The sequence below is a fragment of the Trachemys scripta genome, chromosome 1, assembly GCF_013100865.1.
Source record: "Trachemys scripta elegans isolate TJP31775 chromosome 1, CAS_Tse_1.0, whole genome shotgun sequence".
In the NCBI taxonomy this organism is placed as follows: domain Eukaryota; kingdom Metazoa; phylum Chordata; order Testudines; family Emydidae; genus Trachemys; species Trachemys scripta.
In genome coordinates, this window is record NC_048298.1 from 184833361 (window position 1) to 184853299 (window position 19939).

General features: G+C 36.7%; 1 protein-coding gene across 11 annotated transcripts in view; it reads right to left on the minus strand.

The window, feature by feature from the left end:
• SYNJ1 (synaptojanin 1) overlaps positions 1-19939 on the minus strand; it is a 116539-nt gene that overhangs the window by 58923 nt on the left and 37677 nt on the right. For 9 of the 11 annotated variants that reach the window (XR_004648497.1, XM_034793826.1, XM_034793815.1 and 6 more), the window contains 8 exons: positions 17273-17498; positions 14338-14421; positions 13550-13611; positions 12652-12748; positions 9142-9311; positions 7408-7489; positions 3798-3950; positions 265-430 (listed from right to left, as the gene is read on the minus strand). Coding sequence is in view for 10 of the 11 variants with exons in the window: in XM_034793826.1 (XP_034649717.1) it covers positions 265-430; positions 3798-3950; positions 7408-7489; positions 9142-9311; positions 12652-12748; positions 13550-13611; positions 14338-14421; positions 17273-17498 (1040 nt within the window). In the remaining variant the exon portion in view is untranslated. The remainder of the gene's footprint in view (positions 1-264; positions 431-3797; positions 3951-7407; positions 7490-9141; positions 9312-12651; positions 12749-13549; positions 13612-14337; positions 14422-17272; positions 17499-19939) is intronic. The other 2 variants (XM_034793843.1, XM_034793870.1) reach the window with 1 other exon arrangement.

Genomic DNA, 19939 nt, shown 5'->3' on the forward strand with positions numbered 1-19939 from the left:
AGCTAGTTATTTTCTAAAAATGTAGTTTACAAATATTTATCCCTTGTACCATCCCACCTCTACAACTAGCCACACCACATAAATAGCACAGAAACCATCACTGCAGGGTAGCCTGGCAATATTAGCAAAGCATAAGAATCTATATTTTTAAATAAGCAGATTATATGACATTTATACTTTTAAATAATGCTTAGAAACAGAATCTGCGTAATTTTATTAGGAACAAGAGTTATCAGATAGAGTAAAATCCTGAAATACACATACCACGTAAACTGCTGGTGGTTAAGAGAGCCCGTGCTTTATCTGCTAAATCACTATTTAGGGTATTCCCCAATAACAAAACATCAATGGCCTCCTGCTTGGAGCTATCAAAAAAGTTATTTTGAATTGTTCTGGTCACAGAACGAGCACCATCCTTCAGCTTTCCAGCCTGTTAGGGAGGAAGATAATAAAATATTTTACATTGGAAATATAAAACACTGGCAACACTGATTCACATATTTTGAAATTTCAATTTCTAATTTTTACAATCAGGGAGTTGATTTACTTTAAATGCTAAAATAACTCCAACTTCTGGGTTTACTGTAATTTGTCATTTTTTTCCTTCCGCAAAAGTCACAAGACAATTCTGAGATGTCAAGGTACATTTAATAACCAAATTATTCCAGTAAAAGAGGAGAGAAGAACATTAGTTTTACCTAATTTCTTGGTCTTAAAAAAAAAAAAATTCACACAGTGCAATGTTTAGACCACGCTATGGAATTTTGGGCTTTTCCCCAAATAGTGGGAGATGAACAAGCACTTATATAAATAAAAGAATGTTTTGGTTTCATATATATTTTATATATATATATATATATATAAATAAAAACCACATACACACACACACAAATATATGCATTCATAATTAATATTATGATATATCTATGTTTAACTATGGGGCTGTTTAATTGCAGCAGACACATTTGGGCTAAGGCTGGAGCCTGAGCCTGAACATCTACATCACAATTAAACAGCCCAAGCCCGAGTCAGCTGACATGAGACGATGATATAATCACATCATGAATGCCTGATATTTCATTCAGTGGTATACGCACAGTCAGTACTGCATGTAGACTATATTTCTTCATGGATGTTGCATGGGATTATATTCTCTACAGAATTGTAAATTTATGGCTTGAATTGTTTGTAAAGGACACTTCAGTGCATACAATAGTTAAAAACAAAGCTTTAAGAAAGCTCAAAATCATCCCACTATTTAGGTCTGTTGAGCATAATACAAAATAGCAAAAAAGCTATTCTGTTGTCAAGGTTAGAAGGAAGTTAACCAGAATCATGGTTTTTAAAAATTTTGGATGAAGTGTTCTTGTGGTAAAGTTTTTTCACTATTTTACAGTATTTTTTTTTTTTTTTTAAATAAGAGGCTGTTTACTTTCTATCAGACAATGTACACAATGTATGACATGATCTAAAAAACACTCACCATTCACATTTCAGGCAATTAATTGAAAGGAACCCAGAGAAAGCAAAAGAAAGAGTAGTTAAGGTGTTAGATGTAAATGAATACAATAGTCCTTAAAGCTAGATTCTTCTATATATAAATATACTGTATATTTATACATTTCAATTTAAAGGTAGAATCTTTTCATATCTTAAATGTGATTTTTTTAAAAACTTTTAAGCACTCTTGGACCTGGAAGAATCAAAATTATATATAGATGACAACTATACAGATTACAAACAAGCTTTGAGAAATTAGGATAGAAACCTACCAGCAATATTTTTAGGTATATTAACAATATGCCCCTGAAGCAGATGATAGTTCATGCGGGATCTAGATGTGTTACCAAAAATAATGTCATATATTACATATATTGCAGGGCTTTGTGAGTATTACTGTTTCTTTTAGAACAGATGGACCTTTTCCAGGTAGAATGAGCTGTACCTGACCAAAGAGTACTTTTGAACTAGCAAAGAAGGTTAACAGTTGTACAAGGAATATTTATAAATTGCAAACAGGAACAAGATATAGTGTGCCTAAATAGAAACCAGCAAAGTTAATGAAATGCTGAATAATCAGAAGCATGACAGGGAAGCATTAATTTAATTGAACAAACATATAAGCCCTAAGGAGAGAAAAAAAAGTCAGGAAACAGGAAGAAACCGTTAAGTTTCCAGGGTCTGGCTCACACTGCTAGCACAGAAAATAGAATTAAAAATAATGGGCCAAATTCTACCCTCAGAGGAACACAAACAATTCCTAAATCAATGGGACTTGCATGTACTAATCTAAAGGCAGAATCTGATCCATCAGTTAACTAATTTTTATGGAGCCTATTGCCATTGACAGCTACACGTGCACAGGATTTCTGACATTATGGATTAACTGAAGTATGGTGGAAAAACAAAATAGTTAAATAAGGTTTAAATATTAATGACACAATGAAGATGGAAATGGAGATCTGAGAGACAAAGAAGAGTATTCGTGTACATGAAGAATTGCATGAGAGTGAAAAAGGATTCACTGGAGGGATTAAGAGAAGGATATAATTTTTATGGTGCAACATTTGCTATATCTCACCGGATAAGAAAAAGAAAGAAAAAAAAAACATATGTGAAAAGAAAAAGATAGCATTAGGTATTTGAACAACTTGTGTATTAACTGGGACAAAATAGGCTGAAGAAATAAAATGAACAGTATGCTGGGAAACAGCACAGAATTGCATATTACAAGACAGAGGAAACTAGAAAAGGAGTTGTTTGGTTGTTTTTTTCCTCCCAGTAACCAGAAAACTAGAAAGGTACAGCTGAAGGAACATGAACTATGATCTAGCCCAGGGATCTCAAACTCAAATCACCACGAGGGCCACATGAGGACTAGCACATTAGCCCGAGGGCTGCATCACTGACACCTTTTCATATAAAGATATAAATACCCACCCTGCCCTGCCCCCATTCCAACCCCTTCCCCGAAGTCCCCACCCCAACTCCGCCCCCTCCCTGCCCCTATTCCAACCTCTTCCCCAAATCCTCGCCTCTGCCCCGCCTCTTCTCCGCCTCCTCCCCCAAGCACATGGCTCCCCGCTCCTCCCCCCTCCCTCCTGGAAAGTGCTAAGTGCCGCCAAACAGCAGTTTGGTGGCAGGAAGCGCCTGGAGGTAGGCAAAGAAGCGGGGATGTGGCGCGCTGGGGGCCAAAGGGGGCGGTGGGGGAGGGGACCTTGGTGGCCACAGGAAATAACTCCAGGAGGCGAGGGGGGCAGGGAGCTTGGCAGACAGCAGCAAATAACTCCGCAGGCGGCCACATGTTTGAGACCCCTGATCTAGCCAAATTAACATGGTAAATAGAAGAAATAAGACAAGACCAACCAGAGTAAACACAAGAATTATTACTTTCTTTCAATGTGTTCAACTGAAAGTTGATATGCTAGATGAAATTAATGCAATTGAAGGAAACGGCCCAGAGAGGAAACAAACTATGCAAAGAAACTAGTGTGGATTGAACATATATCTTCTGATGCTGGAATGCGAATTGACCAGTGGGTCTTCTCTGAGCCTCTCCAGGCTCTAAAGAGGGTACTACCCAGGAATAGGGGGAAAATTCAAATTGGGAAAGATGTTTACCGAAACACTGTTTGTTAATTGGGACTTTTTTATTTTAATTCAATTTTATCTTTTTTTGATTACACCATTATTTTTTTACAAAAATACATTTGATAAAGGAAAACCCTCACAACATGGTAAAATGAAACACTCACTTCAAATACTGCTAAATGTTTATTATCAAAAAGTGCTTTTACCTTAGCCTTTCCTTCAAGAGCTCCAGTTCCTGCATATATTTTACTGACAGAATCACCATTTAATGACCACATGGACCGGAAAACTTCCTGGAAGCGAGTAACCAGCTGAGGCTTCTCAGCTAAACCTAAAACCTCCAGTTGCTTTGTTAGCATCTGCAACAGTTCAAGAGAAGGCTCATGAAGTGAATACACTAAAATATATATTGTCAAATTCTCCCTTCAAAAAAGTATTTACTTTAACTCTGTGTTCTGGAGAAAATGACACTATATCACATTAAACTCTTTCACAGCAGCATAACATTAAAACATTGAAAGACCACCTATATCGAATTAGCTATTTTTGGGCTGACTTTTTTTAATATCATAACCTTATTTTTTATTTCCAGGTCTTTAATTCTTCATTAGTATTCAAATAGAATTTACTCTACATTCTTCCTATCAGAGCCTCAGCTAAGTCTCAGAGTATCACTGACCTTTCCCAACAGCATGCAATGGATGTAGAGCTCTGTGATACTCAAATGAGTAAGGCAGCAATGTCTTTTGTGCTTCACTTTATCTTCCCTCAAAATTCTACTAATAGAGTCAAGAAACAATTTTCAAATCACTATTGGCAAGATGTTAATTTATCAAGTAAGCTTTATAAGTTACAGTTGCATTAGTTCAAAACAGGAGGTATGAGACATATGTCCCATAGGCAGATCTAGCTCCTAGGATCTTTTCTTCCAGACAGCCTTCTCAAAGGCATCTATCTGCCAGGTGTAGCTGAAAAGGTCTTGGAAGAAGCTGGAGATAAAGTGGGAGGAGATCTGCCTGACTTGGCCCTAGCAGCAATTTTTATAATCACCACTGCCACCTCCACAATGCCACACATAAATGGCTCAGGGGAACAGAGATTTCCCTTGCTCTCCAGTCCCTGATGTAGTCACTGAACCCTACTGCAACAGACTCAGCTGGATATCTACTTCCTCTTGTACCCAGCTGCTGTTACCCAATCCCAGGCTTGGGGAAGCAGCTCCTTTTATGTTCTCTCTCCTCACTCATTGCCCATTCCAAAAAGGAGGAGGGGGGAAATTTTCCAAATTGTGGGGGAGAAAGAACTCCTGGAGATAACAAAAGGGTATGGGGGAAGGAGGTTGAGAAAAGAGTAGAGAGAAATTCCCAAAGAAGCAGGGAGAGCAATAAATGGGGTAGGACAAATCCCCAGGAGAAGGGAGAGGAAGAACCTTCAAAGGGACAGAATTATGCCAACTCTTGCAATTTTATCATGAGTCTCATGATATCTGGTATTTTTATAAAAGTCCCAGTTTCTGGAGTCATACAATCACATGGGAATTTCTCTTTCTTTTCCTTTCTTTTTTTTAAATGATTCTAGCCCTTAGGGTTATGGATATAAGCTTGAAAACAAACATTAAATGTTCAAAAAACAGAAGGCAAATAAGATTTTTTTTTTTTTTAATTTCATAATTTTTGGGCCTTACTTGTGATTTTTGAACACCTACGGTTGGCAATGCTATGAAGGATGCAAGGAGAAAAAGAGATTTGGGGAAGAATCCTAAAGTGGTATGGTTAGGATGAAGGGAGAAGAGAAATGTCCGAAGTGGGGCAGGGGTTGGAGAAAACGGAGGGAAAAAAAAACGCTACAATGTGGCTATAGAAACACAGGGAACTAGAGATAAACTAATTGGAAGAGGAAAAAACAGGCTTCCTACTTAAAAAAAATAGTGTATGTATTTCATTTAAATACAATTAAAGGGGCTCATTCAGCAGTTAGACACTACTGAAAAAACTGCCTCTTGCTGGTGAGCTTTATATTCCCAGCTCATGAATTTTAACTGAAATGGTAATGTGACCCTCACCACAGAATGAGTTGGACATTCCTGCTGTAATGAAATTAGTGACTTTACTCCAGATTTACACTGGTATAAGAGAAAAAAATGTAGACCTGTAAATATAAAATTGCTATATATTTTGATTCAAGTGAGTGTCAAGTGTCTGTTTGCTACAAAACAGACAACTGAAATGCACATAAAACATGAGAAATGATTATTCAGTGCAGGTCATCCTAGCTCACCCAACTGGACTACTTCAGAACCTGCGTATCAGTCTACCATGAACTGTCAAGCTCAAAACTATGATGGACACAGATTTAGGATCAAAAGGATCTTCTTTAAGGTTACAATCTCGGTATCTTTTCCATGACAAGATCAATATGGGATAGATATATGGATGAACGAATACTTAATCAAATCATTTTTACAGTACACACCGTGAATTAAGTCATACAGAGAGGAAGAATTCCAAAACCAACCAAGATTAATATATATTAACAACAGACCCTAGCTGGCCTGTTTTTCCCTTTATTCTCTGAGTTCTATAAAATGAAAATTATAATAATTCCCTGCAGTACAGGCAGTTGAAACTCTACAAACCTTAGATCTTTCAAGCTTTGGTTAAATTCACCATTTACCTATGTATGAGACAGGTTAACAGTGAAGAAAACAAAAAATCAGATAAAGTTTCAATTCAGTGGACTATTTGACTACAACAACATCATTGTACAGACAAACTATTATAATCAAAGCTCTATGTATTTGGCAGACAATTTGATTTAAATTTTGCTTCAAAGTCACTGGATTCTACAGCTTTCGATTGAAAATTCTGCAGAATTTTCATATAAATGTTAAAATTGGAGGGTTTTATTGAATTAGAAGAAAAAATAAATATCTTAAGTAAAGTAGTCTTGTTTATTTTTATATTAATTTAGTTTCAGTGTCCACTCATTTCTATTTTTAAATATGCTGCAGGTTTTCATGTTTAGGTTTCAGAATTAATAATTTATTAAGATGAGTGGAGCACACCAAATCCCTCAAAGATATTGTTTCAGGCTCACAGATATCACTGCATCAGTTTACATTCAGTTCATCTTTTCAAGCTTTGCTTTATAACCTTGAGTACTGGAAACATCTTTTTTTTTTTTAAATATTAAAGCTGATATCCTGGAGCACAATTTACAGAAAAGACTGAATTCTAGAGTGAATTGACAGCCACAGATTTGGGGCATAGCTGGGGGCCCAACTGTAACATTCTCTATGTAATCCAAAACTCATGGACTAATGATGTTTCCTAGACAGCAGTACTGGTAACCATTTAGGACAGTAGCATGTGCACCAAAGACCTTTATCCACAGTGCTTACTGTAAGTTCAATTTGAGGAATCTTAGTTGAACTCACAGCAAGTGCTATGGGTAAAGTGCTTTTGTGCGGGACTGTAACGCTACTCCTCCTTTGGAATTGCAAGCCTGAAACTGAAAGGAAAAACAGATGGACATACAAAGAAAGGGAAATACATCAGTGGTAATGGTTCAAATATACTTTCCTTAAAACTGGTATACCACAATTTTTGTACTAAGAATTGTGAGCTACCAAGATATGTTAGCCCACTGAACTACAGGGCCATGCTACAAATCAGATTTTAACTCATAACTTAAGCATATTGTAATTAATCTTCCCTATTAACAATTATGGTAATTTTGTCATTCAAGTATTACAGAAGCATCAGAATCAATCAGTGGTTGCAAGTTCTACATCAAGAATCTACATTATTTTCCTACCTCTAAGCCAAAGAAAGCCTGCACACTGTTTGTTCTATCCAGACAGTCCAAGCAGTTTGTCCTGATAGTACCACTTTGATATCTGTGCCAAGTACAACAAAATAAAGAGAACCACTGAAATAACTCAGTAAGACAAAGAACATCAACAAAGGACACCAAGATCTCAAAGAGACTAGTAAATCAAGGCACTGTAATTGCAATGTTATTGTTATAAAAATACATTTATAATGTTGGCAGCTATAGATCCACCAATAGCAACAAGAGCAATTTATCTCCAGCAAATAAAACGAAGTCTTCCTTCAATTTTTTGGTGTGGTCCTTGTTTTCTGAAGTGTAATGCTGGAATGAACTCTCTCTTTCTAGACAACCCAGGAAATACAACATGCATTTTCTAGGTATTTCATGGGTACTCACTTCTAGTTAAAATAAACTATATATAAAAGAAAACAAAAGTTAGAAAACAAAGCATTAGGAAAGTGCCCTGATTTGCTGAAATTAAAGTAAGACTGTAGTAAACAGTAAATGTAGTAAAACTGCATCCAGTACATTATTTCAACACTATCTTTGGGAAAAAACAACTATAGAAATGTGGTTGACACAATAAAAGACTAAAGAAAAATGAAGTGACTTATTGTCTGTACTAGATTAACAATTTACCTATTGAAAAGAGATAAAACAAATAGGATAAATAGATTTTAAAAAGTTATAGCAAAACTTAAAAAAATTTGTATGCCTACTGCAAGTTATAACTTAACGTGTCTTATCTCTGTTGTACTCCCTTACCTTCTATATTTGTCAGCTTCTTAATAGTTATTTAACACAAATTATTTTTTTATCAATTTTGTTTATCTTTAATAAAAGAAAAAACTAAAACAATATTTTGGTAAAACTGGAAAAATGCATCTTAGGAGGTCAAAATAAAGAGGATATTAACAAATCTAATTTGTCAGGACAGAAAGAGAGAAAGAAGAAAAAAACCAGGGCTGTTTGTTTTTCCAAGAGGACAACCTAATAAAATCATTTTTACCCACACATCACAATTAAGACAGACTTCTAATTCCAGTTCTCTCAATGGCAAAAATTATAGTTTTTTAAAAAAGAAACTCTCAAACTGATATGGCTTTAAGGCTAATAAGATATTAAAATGTGATCATTTGGTGGAGTAGATTTTATTGTTCAGTAAAAAAAAAAAAAAAAAAAAGTCAATTTTTGTGGACAGCCGTCTACAACCACATGGGAAACCCAGGCTCAGAAATAATTTAGGGGAATTAGTCCCATTGGCTGACAGCACTTAGACTGAATGGCAAACAGCTATGTTCCATCACCAAAGATAATTTAGACAGTGTTAGTACCAGCAACAGGGAAAACTGGTTCTGCTTTCCCTGTCAAAAGTTACTTCCTTATCCTAATAAGGTACAAGGAAGATTGAATTAAATAAGCCAAAATGGTGAGTTCAAAACAAAGACTTTAATCTAATACCAGTATGAACTTAGTATCACCCTAGACTTTTAGAGAGTATTCAGGAACAAGAAAACATGGCATACATTTATATATAAACACAAAATAACTGGTTCGTATTTCAGTCTCAGGTCACCATCCTAGATAAATGAAAACATTCTGTCTTCACACAAACAACCAGAAATATTTTTCTTCTATATTTGTGACTAAAAGTGAAAAATTAAATTACGATCGTATTCTGATTGTAGGAAAGTTACAGAAGTCATATAGTCAAACCTTTGAACTTCCTTTCCATCGAAATAAAAAAATCCACATTCTAAGAATTTTTGGACTTGAGGTTTAAGCACGCTGTGAAGTTTTTCTGCCTTTCCGCCTTTAACCATTTGATGATAGTCAAAGTTCACCATTTTGATATCAATAGCATGTTCAGAGGCTTTCAAGTGGCTCTGATATCAGGAAAGAGAGAGGAAAAAGTATAAATATACCAAGCAACAAACAGGGTGTTAGATTAGTATAAGCCAAATATGCCACCAATGTTAAGAAAGTTATTAACTCCATTTGTTCAGTATCTTTATCATTATCACTTTTTCTACTAAAATGAGACATACTTTATTATATACTAATCCAAATCATTCTAATAAAATATAAACCAAGACTCTAAATTATTACAACTGAATTTGTTTTTTAATTGCCAAAACCAGAAGCAGATTTACATTCTACCTTCTACTTTAAAATCATTAAAGCAATGCAAGTATTGCAATCTTCTTCCACAGTTTAAGGTGTTAGTAAGCTCATCAACCATGGCAGGAAAAAAAACAAAAAACCAAAAAAACATATGTTGACAAGTTCTCTAGTTTTAGAACTGATGGTCGCAAATAGTGGCCCAGGGACCAGTGACGGTCTGTGGGGAGCTGGTTGGTCACATGGTGCCTACTCTCCTTGTTTTCAGCTGTTAAATTACATTTAAAAAATCCAGCTGAAGTACATTAACTGATTTCCTAATATTATTTTTGCATGTAAACAGTTGCTGTAGTTGCCACATGTTATGTGATCACAAAAAGATGGGGAGGAAGCCTGTAGGATTGCAAACGTGAGAGTATGAGTCCAAGAGATGCACTCTATTAAGATGGGACCCATACTGAAATTTGAGATCCCCTACCATAGACTGTTTATTTGCAGCTTAATTCTATACATAGCTTATTTGTCATCTTAAATTGCCAATCTGCTCTGAAAAATGACTTTGTATAAGTGGCATTGAGGGGGAATTCCATGTTTTCGTCTCAATGCCTTCTGAGCAAATTTGCTCTCTTTACAAGTAAAACAATGGCCTTTTTTTTCCAAATGTACCAGCCTGAAAATTCATCCTAAATTCTGAAAGTCATCCTGGGTTCTTTCCTGCCCACACATCACCACTAAAGAATAAAGAGTCTGCAAACCAAATTGTGATCTCAGTTACATTTGGACAACTCTACTGTTCTAATGGAGTTCAGAAGTTTAACCAAGACAATGTTAAATTTTGCTCATTGGAACTTAGTTAATAGTATTAGCCAAGAACATGCAGTGGCAGTCAAAAAAGAAAACAGAACGTTAGGAACCATTAGGAAAGGGATAGATAATAAGACAGAAAACATCATAATGCCACTCTATAAATCCAGGGCACACCCACCCCTTGTATACTGTGTGTAGTTCTGGTCACCCCATCTCAAAAATGATACATTAGAATTGGAACAAGTACAGAGAAGGGCAACAAAAATCATTGGGAATAAGGAACAGCTTCTATATGAGGAGAAAGTAAAAGGGACTGGGATTGTTCAGCCTGGAAAAGAGATGACTAAATTGTCTGTGTGAAGTTGTTCAAAAGTTTGGAATGTTAAAAGTCGTGCTCATAAAGTAGTCAAAGATACATGTAATTTTTTCAGAAGTGAAAATATACTTGCAACAATTTTAATTAAAAATGTCCATTTTGAGATCACAGCTGGTGACAGTATACTAATTAAATGGGACATCATTTCCAGCACTGTTAATGTGCAAGTCCATGGTAGAAGTAGTGAATGAATACTACAGTTGCCATCTTACGTAAATAATGGCTTTATCAGAAGAAAATTTGTTTCTCCTTTTTAAACTTATTCAAAATTCAATGCCTATGATTTTTAAATCAATATAAATGTACCCTGGTAATACTGGGAAACAAACAAAACGGAAACAATAGACATTTAAATGAAGAGCATCTGTAGCTAGGAGAAACCTAGGCAGAATAAAAATAAAGACTATCAAAATTCTTCTTATGTGGGGTATCTACAGAACACCAATTGAGTCCAAGAACACATTTCCCCCACAGCACACTACTGAGGTGAATTTCACAGTTTTATGCTGTTCCCTGAAACATGGCATTGATACTGTTAAATATCAGACTAGACTGATCATTTGTCTGTTCCACTAAGGCAGCTCCTGCATTCCTTACAATTCTCTTTAAGAGTACTGTGTAAAAAAGGATGATGAAAATAAACTTTACACTGTATTAAGAGCATCTTATATTTAAATTAGATTAAAAAATAACTCAAGTGACATTTACAATGAAATAAAATTTTCTGTACCCCAGACACACAATATTGTCATCTTTAGCTTAGTTTTCTTTTTATTGGAATTTCTATCCTGGTATTATTTTAAGGTTAAATATATTTTATAAGTATAACTGAGCATCTTACAGGTGATTTCACAGTCTAAATTGGTAATACAAAATAATCTATTTACAAATTAATTGTAAGTAATTAGAAAATGATCTCGGCTGGGAAAAAAAGATAATATGATAGAAACTGGACTGATATTACAGGCTATTCTCTAATTAATTAGGCTTGGTCTACACTACCCCCCCCAATTCGAACTAAGGTACACAACTTCAGCTACGTGAATAACGTAGCTGAAGTCGAAGTACCTTAGTTCGAACTTACCTTGGTCCACACGCGGCAGGCAGGCTCCCCCGTCGACTCCGCGGTACTCCTCTCGCCGAGCTGGAGTACCGCAGTCGACGGCAAGCACTTCCGGGTTCGACTTATCGCATCCAGACTAGACGCGATAAGTCGAACCCAGAACTTCGATTTCCAGCCGTCGAACTAGCTGGTAAGTGTAGCCAAGGCCTTAGAATCCAGGAGAATCTTTATTCAACTATATAACTCGATAGCAAGAAATCTTGAGACTGGCCAGTTACAATCAAAATGCTGGTCTTCTGAATAAGTTTTAAAAGTTTAAATTTCAATTAAACTATTAAATTATTTTTAAGTTCAAGAAGTCCTTTTCTCTACAGTCTAAAAATACATCCAGGAATTACTAGAGCAGTATTTTGGAGAAAATAATTGTTTACCTGAAGCACACTCAGTATTAAATACCAAAACATCTGTTGCCTATATGCCTATCATTAGAATGCAGAAGTTATTTCCTTTAGACATAAACAAGTATTGAGGGAAGATAATTTACAATTTATTATCAACGGCCTGCCATATTCCAGTTATAATTTTTAAAAAGAATGCTTATTTTGACTAACATGCGCAGACATATTAATTGTCATTAAAACGATTTTAAAATCCATTTCATTGTATATATCCTAAGAAATGCCTCTGTGAGCTTTTAGGATCCTGTATTGAGCAAAATGGGTACAGATTTATTTTAACAACAAGCAGTTACTCTAGTGTACAACATATCTGTTTCATTCTCTAATGACTATTTAACACCCGCCTAAGGCATAAGCCAATTCTGAGAACATACAGGGCATGAGATAATCATAATACTTACCTGGAAGGCTTTGCTAAGCATGTGCTCCCCTTCTTTTGCCCCAAGTAAATTTACAATAATTTGCTTGCCATATACACTTTTAAGTGTTCGGAAATGCCTGTTAACAGAAGAAAAAAAAATCCTCACTCACCTTTTGGCTAATAACAAGGTAATATAATCAGCATCTTCTCTTAATCAACCCCATCTGAATGAAATACTAGAGTACAGTGTACATTTATTATGGCAGCCATTTTATTGAAATACATCCCAAGTGATACCAAGTGACAATTGACTGTTATTTATTTAACACCATTAATCTGGGCTTGAATAGGGACTGGGAGTGGCTGGCTCATTACAGAAGCAGCTTTTCCTCTCCTGGAATTGACACCTCCTCATCTATTATTGGGAGTGGACTACATCCACCCTGATTGAATTGGCCCTGTCAACACTGGTTCTCCACTTGCGAAGTAACTCCCTGCTCTCCATGTGTCAGTATATAATGCCTGCATCTGTAACTTTCACTCTATGCATCTGAAGAAGTGAAGTTTTTACCCACGAAAGCTTATGCCCAAATAAATCTGTTAGTCTTTAAGGTGCCACCAGACTCCTTGTTGTTTTTGTTATTTATTTAGTTCAATGGTAGCAAAAATTCTACTTAAGAGGAAACATTTGGCTAATACCAAGAAGTTACATGGAGTTTAACCAAGCATTGTTACATACAGTATGAAATGAAAGTCTAAAGTCCAATTTTAATACAGAAGTTGCCAAATAAAGATTACAAGATGAAATATTAAGCACATGAATAGCCCACTGAACTTCAAAAGGACTACTCACATGGTTTGCTGAATTACAGCTTTAAAATCAGTAAAACTATCTGATCAGAACAGCGTATTAAGAAAAATGCAAGCCACTATTTCACCTGTCAAAAGCCGGTGCATTTGCTTCAAATCCCCTTGACATTCTGACACGATGGGATCCCACCTTTGACAAGAAGAGTACATTAAGTTACATAGTTGAATTTTTTGTTTGTTTGTGTGTGTTTGGCTATCTGCTCTCCAAAACCCATTTAAATCCTATTTCTCTCACACGTTATTCCTTCCATAATATGTGCTTCTTTCTATTGGTTTCATTAATGTTAGTTTTCTGAAGAACACCTTTTTGACACAACCTCTTGAACCTTGTCATGTAACTACACTTCTAGCTTTTTTGTTTAGGGATACGCAAGCCTTCTGTGACTCTGTTATGGTATGCTTATACAGCTGCCATGCTACATCTAAGAATTTTTAAATGTCCTAATTTTTTATTTTAGTGTCACAGTACTAGATTTTCGTACAATTCCTCTCCCAAGGATGTTGAACTTAATTATACTGTAGTCACTATTACTTAGTGTCTCACCCATAGTTACTCCTTGCACGGACTCCTTTGTATTATTTATGACTAAATCAAGAGTAGCCTCTCCGCTTGTGTGCTCCAGAACAACCTGTTCCAAGAAGCAATCATTAAAAATCAAAGAATTCAAAACTTCTAGGCCAAAAGAAACTAAGCATTAGAGATAGTGTGCTCAGGTCCCATAGGAAGTAGTGTCTTCAACAGCAATACCGCCAGTCCGTTAAGCAGCAAAAGTCTCTCTCCCAAAAAATTTCATCCAGAGCTCAGCCAAAAAGATAACAGTGCAACAGGGCCTCAACTTTTATCTTAACTACTTACCTGCAGACCAGGTTGCTCCCAAAATAATGGAACAGATCCACGAATTTGTATGAAGGAAGACACACAGTCATCTAGGAATATCACCTGTTGAGAAAAAGCAGTACTGTAATTTTACTGGGGAATTACAGAAACAAAGCAGTCGTTTTTGCATTATCTAAACATAGTGAATAAAATACAACTATGTCATAGTATAAGCAGGAGTAACAATATTTGTTATTTTTAAAAATTCATATTAAATTACCTGTGTGTCTCGTGCCTCGGAATGCACAACTTGAATAAATAAATATTCAATAGTAAGAAGATACAATATACCTCAGGGACAAGTTTATTGTGGTTTTAGAAAGAGGGTATTTTTCTTTTTAAATTAAGTCCTGCTCCAAGTTCTCCTAAAAAGTGTTTCCCTGTAAAGATTTCTTTAAGAGGGCAAGGCAGACTATATTTAAAACTTTTTCATTTCACATCCACTTTTTAATATATATTTTGGTAACATTTAGACAAAAATCATAGAGAAGACTTAAATGGGATTGTGTGTAAGAGAAATAAAATGGAAAACTTAAGAATCCTGTAAAACAGACAAAAATATTTAACCTGATTCTCTTAATTTAGTTTCTAGAAACCCTTTCATGTTTATCTTTAAAACTTTCCATAAGGCTCTTTCAAAGTTTGTGTAGAAGCTTTGATTTCTCTTTCAGTATTTAATATTCGCTCTTGTTACATAAGTAAATATTTTCTTATTTCTTAAGTTCTTAGATAACAAGAGTTAAATTTGGGACTTAGGATGGTTTAGTTACTTTATTTCCATTATGAGATGCATGTTTTTAAAATATACTAACTCATTACTTGACAATGTCAACTCCAAGATTTCCTCAAAGTCAGGGTCGGCTCTAGGCACTAGCAAAGCAAGCAGTTGCTTGGGGCGGCAGATTTGCAAGGGGCGCAAGAATCCAGCATGGGAGCTAAGAACCAACAGGGGCCCCTGGGAGCTGTAGTTCCTTGGTTAGCTCCCTGCCTATAGATCCAGCCCTGGAGCAGGGAAAGAACTACATTTCACAGCATTGGCCACTAGCAACAGGAAGGGGTGTGGGAAAGGTGTATGGAACTGAAATCTGCAGCTTGCTGTGAATGGTAGGAACAGAGCCAGCTCTAGGTTTTTTGCTGCTCCCCCCCGCCCTGGGCTCCCCCCGCCCACACCCCCTGCTGCCCCAGCTCTGGGCTCTTTCCCCCCGCATCCCGGCTGCCCCAGCTCTGGCCCCCATCTGCACCTCCTGCCATCCCAGCCCTGGGCTGCCCCCCGCCCCACACCCCCTGCAGCCCCAGCTCTGGCCCCCACCTGCACTCCCCTGCTCCCCCAGCCCTAGGCTTTTCCCCCCAACCACCTCAGCTCTGGGCTCTTCCCCAAAGAAGGAACTGGGGGGACTAAATGGATGGTGCACCTCTCTATCTGAAGCCTAGCAAGGGAGGTACGTGGATCCCACTAGAATTTAAAATGAAAAGTAAGGGAGGGGAGGCTCTGGACCTGGGCAGCTTTAGATACAGCACCCGGCACTTAGGAGGATTTCCACTTCTGAGCCATGGAAGCAGAAATTGACTTTTCCTCTCCAGATATAGCTAATATTCAGAAAGGGAATCTAGCACCTGCTTTCCAGATTTGAACACCTCAAAATTCAGGAGTGCTCAAGCTCAATTTGGGCAGCTGTTACTTCATTTCCCCCAAATCAAATCTACTGATCCACTGTAACTTGCTGTAGAAAAAGTAGAATAAATTGAGCAAGAAATGCTTCCCAGTGGTTATTAGGACTGGAATTGCTATTTTCAACAGCCATTGCTTTTTTTTTTTTTTTAATTTTTTTTTTTAAGTTTAGTTTTATTTGTTTAAAAGAAAGACCGTGATAGTGCATTCCCCATAGAAACAAAGAATGGAACAAAAGAATAATACAGGCACCTCAACTTTTCCTCATTTATGTAGGACAGTCTTATAATGTGCATCCAGATATCCTCCAGTCACACAAGCTGAAAATTGTTCCACTTTACTGCAGTTCTGTAACCATTTGGGAACCAATCCTGTCTGTGTTGTGTGCGCATCCAAAATTCCTGCTGAATGACCCACCCTGGGAGCGAGTTACCAGTGACCCAGGGCTGGGGCAGCAGGAGGGTGCAGTTGGGAGGGGGAGAGCTCAGGGCTGGGGTGGGGGGCAGCCAAAAAATGTTTTGCTTGGGGCAGCAAAAAACCTAGAGCCGGCCCTGCTCAAAGTGCTAATATTTAGCCTGAGGTTAAAAATAATAAATTTCAAATGTTATAAAAATGAACTGCAATTTAATCATCTAATAAGTAGCTTACTGGAAAAATATAGTTCAAGAAACTTGACTGCATACTGACCCCAATCCTGCACCTGGGTGAAACTATCAAAATTAATGGGGCTCTGCACAAGCACAGAGATTTACCCAGATATGACCTACCCACATGTATACAATTGCAGGATCAAGCTCTTCATAACAATGCAATCAAAAGTACCAACCACAGAATAATCTATAATTTCATGCATTACAGTATAGTAATAGTTCCAAATACACCGCTACCGTGATACAACGGGACCCGATATAACACGAATTTGGATATAACGTGGTAAAGCAGTGCTCGGGGTGGGGGGTGCAGGGCTGCACACGCCGGCGGATCAAAGCAAGTTCGATATAACACGGTTTCACCTATAACGCGGTAAGATTTTTTGGCTCCCTAGGACAGCGTTATATCGAGGTAGAGGGGTATAGGGGAAAATCCTCAGTGTACATTGACTTAGCTTCACTGACTGCAAAAGAAGAACACCAGCATACATTAGCTATGGTTCTGGCCTACCTGGAGCAAAAAGCTGTAAGTTGTTCACTATCATTATACTGAGTGCAGACAGATGGGCAATATAGTTATAATAATACAGCATACCTGTTCTGTTTCAACAAAATTAGCAACATGACCATCATCATTTGTTCCCCGGACGTTAAACCTGGTCCCAGCTCGTTCACAGCTTAGTCGTGAAATGAGGCAAGCCTTTGCCTGTTTGTGAGCTGCATAAATTGTTCTAATCTCTACTCCTCCACACATGAGACGCAATAACCAGTCATCACAGTTTACACCATAGTGTTTAAGATGCAAATGCAGGGATTGGTTCCTATCAGAAACAGAAGGGACTCAAATTAATGACAATTAGAGAGAAATAAAATGGCTCATTTTGTTTAGGCAACTGCTGTCTTATTTCTGAAACTCCATACTCAATATAAGGAATGTCAAGAGGAAAGTTTTCCATAAACATGCACAGTTTCATCCACAACTCCTATTTAAATATATTTGACATAGCAAAACCTTCTAGACAGTAGCTTAGATGTCTGTAGGACAAAAATTGTCTGTAGTGAATTTTAATGGACATAAAAACTGACAACCTAGAATCTTTTGTTAATAGTGCAGATTCCCCTATCCCTTCCTACTAATGTGAAAACCATGGATTAGAGAATAGAGTTTTCATGGTCAGTCAGTCTCAGAGAAAATAAAACCAAAATGTCAACGGTGGGGCTATTTTGTGTGTCATGTGTGACCCACGAACTCATTTCATATAGGCCACTCTATAACCAACTGGTACACTGCTAAACAGGACAGAATTTGGACTGGCTACAAACTGAAAAAAAACACACTGTGTACACATTTAACAATTTCTTGGGACAGTTTCCCACCCCCAAAAAACTTATTTTAAAACCATGGAACATGTTACCATGTCAGAGATACTGTATTGCAAGAATAATTCAACAGGCTTCTAGGAGTGTCATCAGTATTTGGGGCATCTCAGTTTTGTTCAAATGATGTTCGCTTAAGCTAACAGTGCTTGTTTTCTTTGAAGCACCCCATGACCATTGTCAGTTCACTGTGAATTAGTCAACACTACAGCCTAATGATAAACTCATTGATCCAAACAATGGGATGGGTGATCATGAAGTGTAATCCAGGTTGTTAAACCACTGGTTATGGGATTTTGTAATAGGTATACAAGTAAAAAATTATAACTTTGGTGTTATTATTGTGTAATGTATGAAATATAAAACTAAGTGAATTCAGTTTTTGTTACTCCTTTAGTCATACTCTGGGTAATGTTTAGTGTTAACTACAGGTAACAAAAACATAATGTAATTATAGTAGTAAGTGTTTCATAAACAATAGTATAGACACTAAAATACTACTTTAGATATTTTGTTTTATGAGGATTCTTAAATTACTAATATGACAGTCACAACGGTAATATTAGCAACATTTCATTAGTTAATTCAAACAACTTTTTTTATACCGTGAAGCAGGGTTAGTATGAGAGAAAAGGTAAAGGGGTAATAATTCAGAGTGCTGACATGTAACATCACATTCACAATGTTCTAAAATTAAGTACAATGCAAATGAAAAAAGCATAAACTAGATAGTCTGTGAGCCAACAGGAAGCACTTTAAAAAGAAATTGTCAGTATCTGGTAAATAAGATTATAGTTTGCAGCTAGTGTTTGGCTTTTGTACTCCTTTTGAGTGAGAGATTCACTTATGAAAAGAGGGGAAGTTTATCGAATAGGAAAAAAAGATATGGTCAGTAAGACAGCTGGTTCTCAGAATATTTTATTGTAACCACAAATAATTTCTTAAGAACTTCTCTTAACACTCTCAGTACATTAGTGGTTTATTTTTAGGTTAGTTGCTTATTTTAATAGTGTCTCCATTGTTTTTCAAAATACATACCTAACTTTTAGCAAGCATTCCAGAGAAATTTACAAGTATTTATTAATGAAACCTCAAAAATTCTGTGGGTTGGGTATGTATTATTTTGCAATACAGTACAAAGATATGCTCTGTTGAAATAGGAGATTGGGAAAGTAAACAACATTTTTCTTCGTGGAATCTGACAAATGGATTTCTATACAAAATTCTTGGCAAGATTAAAATGTGTATACAGAATATTACTTTTTAAAACTGATTTTTAGTGTTTAGTTTTCTTGATATGCAAATCTGGGTCATTTAATCTATTTCACATTGTAACTAGTGATTTCCTGGCTAGCTACTGAAGGCATAAAAAGCAGGCGATTTAAATTTTAAAAAAATGAAAGTTAAGGATGCACAGAAAATTTAAAGCTAAATTGATTTGAATAGCCTTAAGTTACTAGCCTATTCAAATAGCCAATACCAATTTCCTGGGGTATTGGCATGCAAAGATAAGAATTCTACTGGAATTTGTGTGTGGAAACATTCCTGACCTGACCCATCTCCTCAAAGCCCAGAATCCTCCCCCCACCCTGGTTGTGTATGCTTGACTTCATACTACAACTCTATCTTGTCATCCCTCTATCCCCACTTCCCACGAATAAGTGGCAAAGGGTAGGACAGAACTGGCACAAAAACAGAGCTGCTCTAGGCTCAAGGTGCCACGTCAGTGGAAAAGTTACAGCAGGTGGGAAACAAGTAGCTTTTCACCTCTTCTAATGTACATGTACATCAACGGGGCAGTGTTGAGTCTTTCAGTAGTTGTAGGAGGGTTACCTATCTTCACTAAGCATGAGAAATTGAAGGAAGGAAGGAAGGCTAAAGGCAG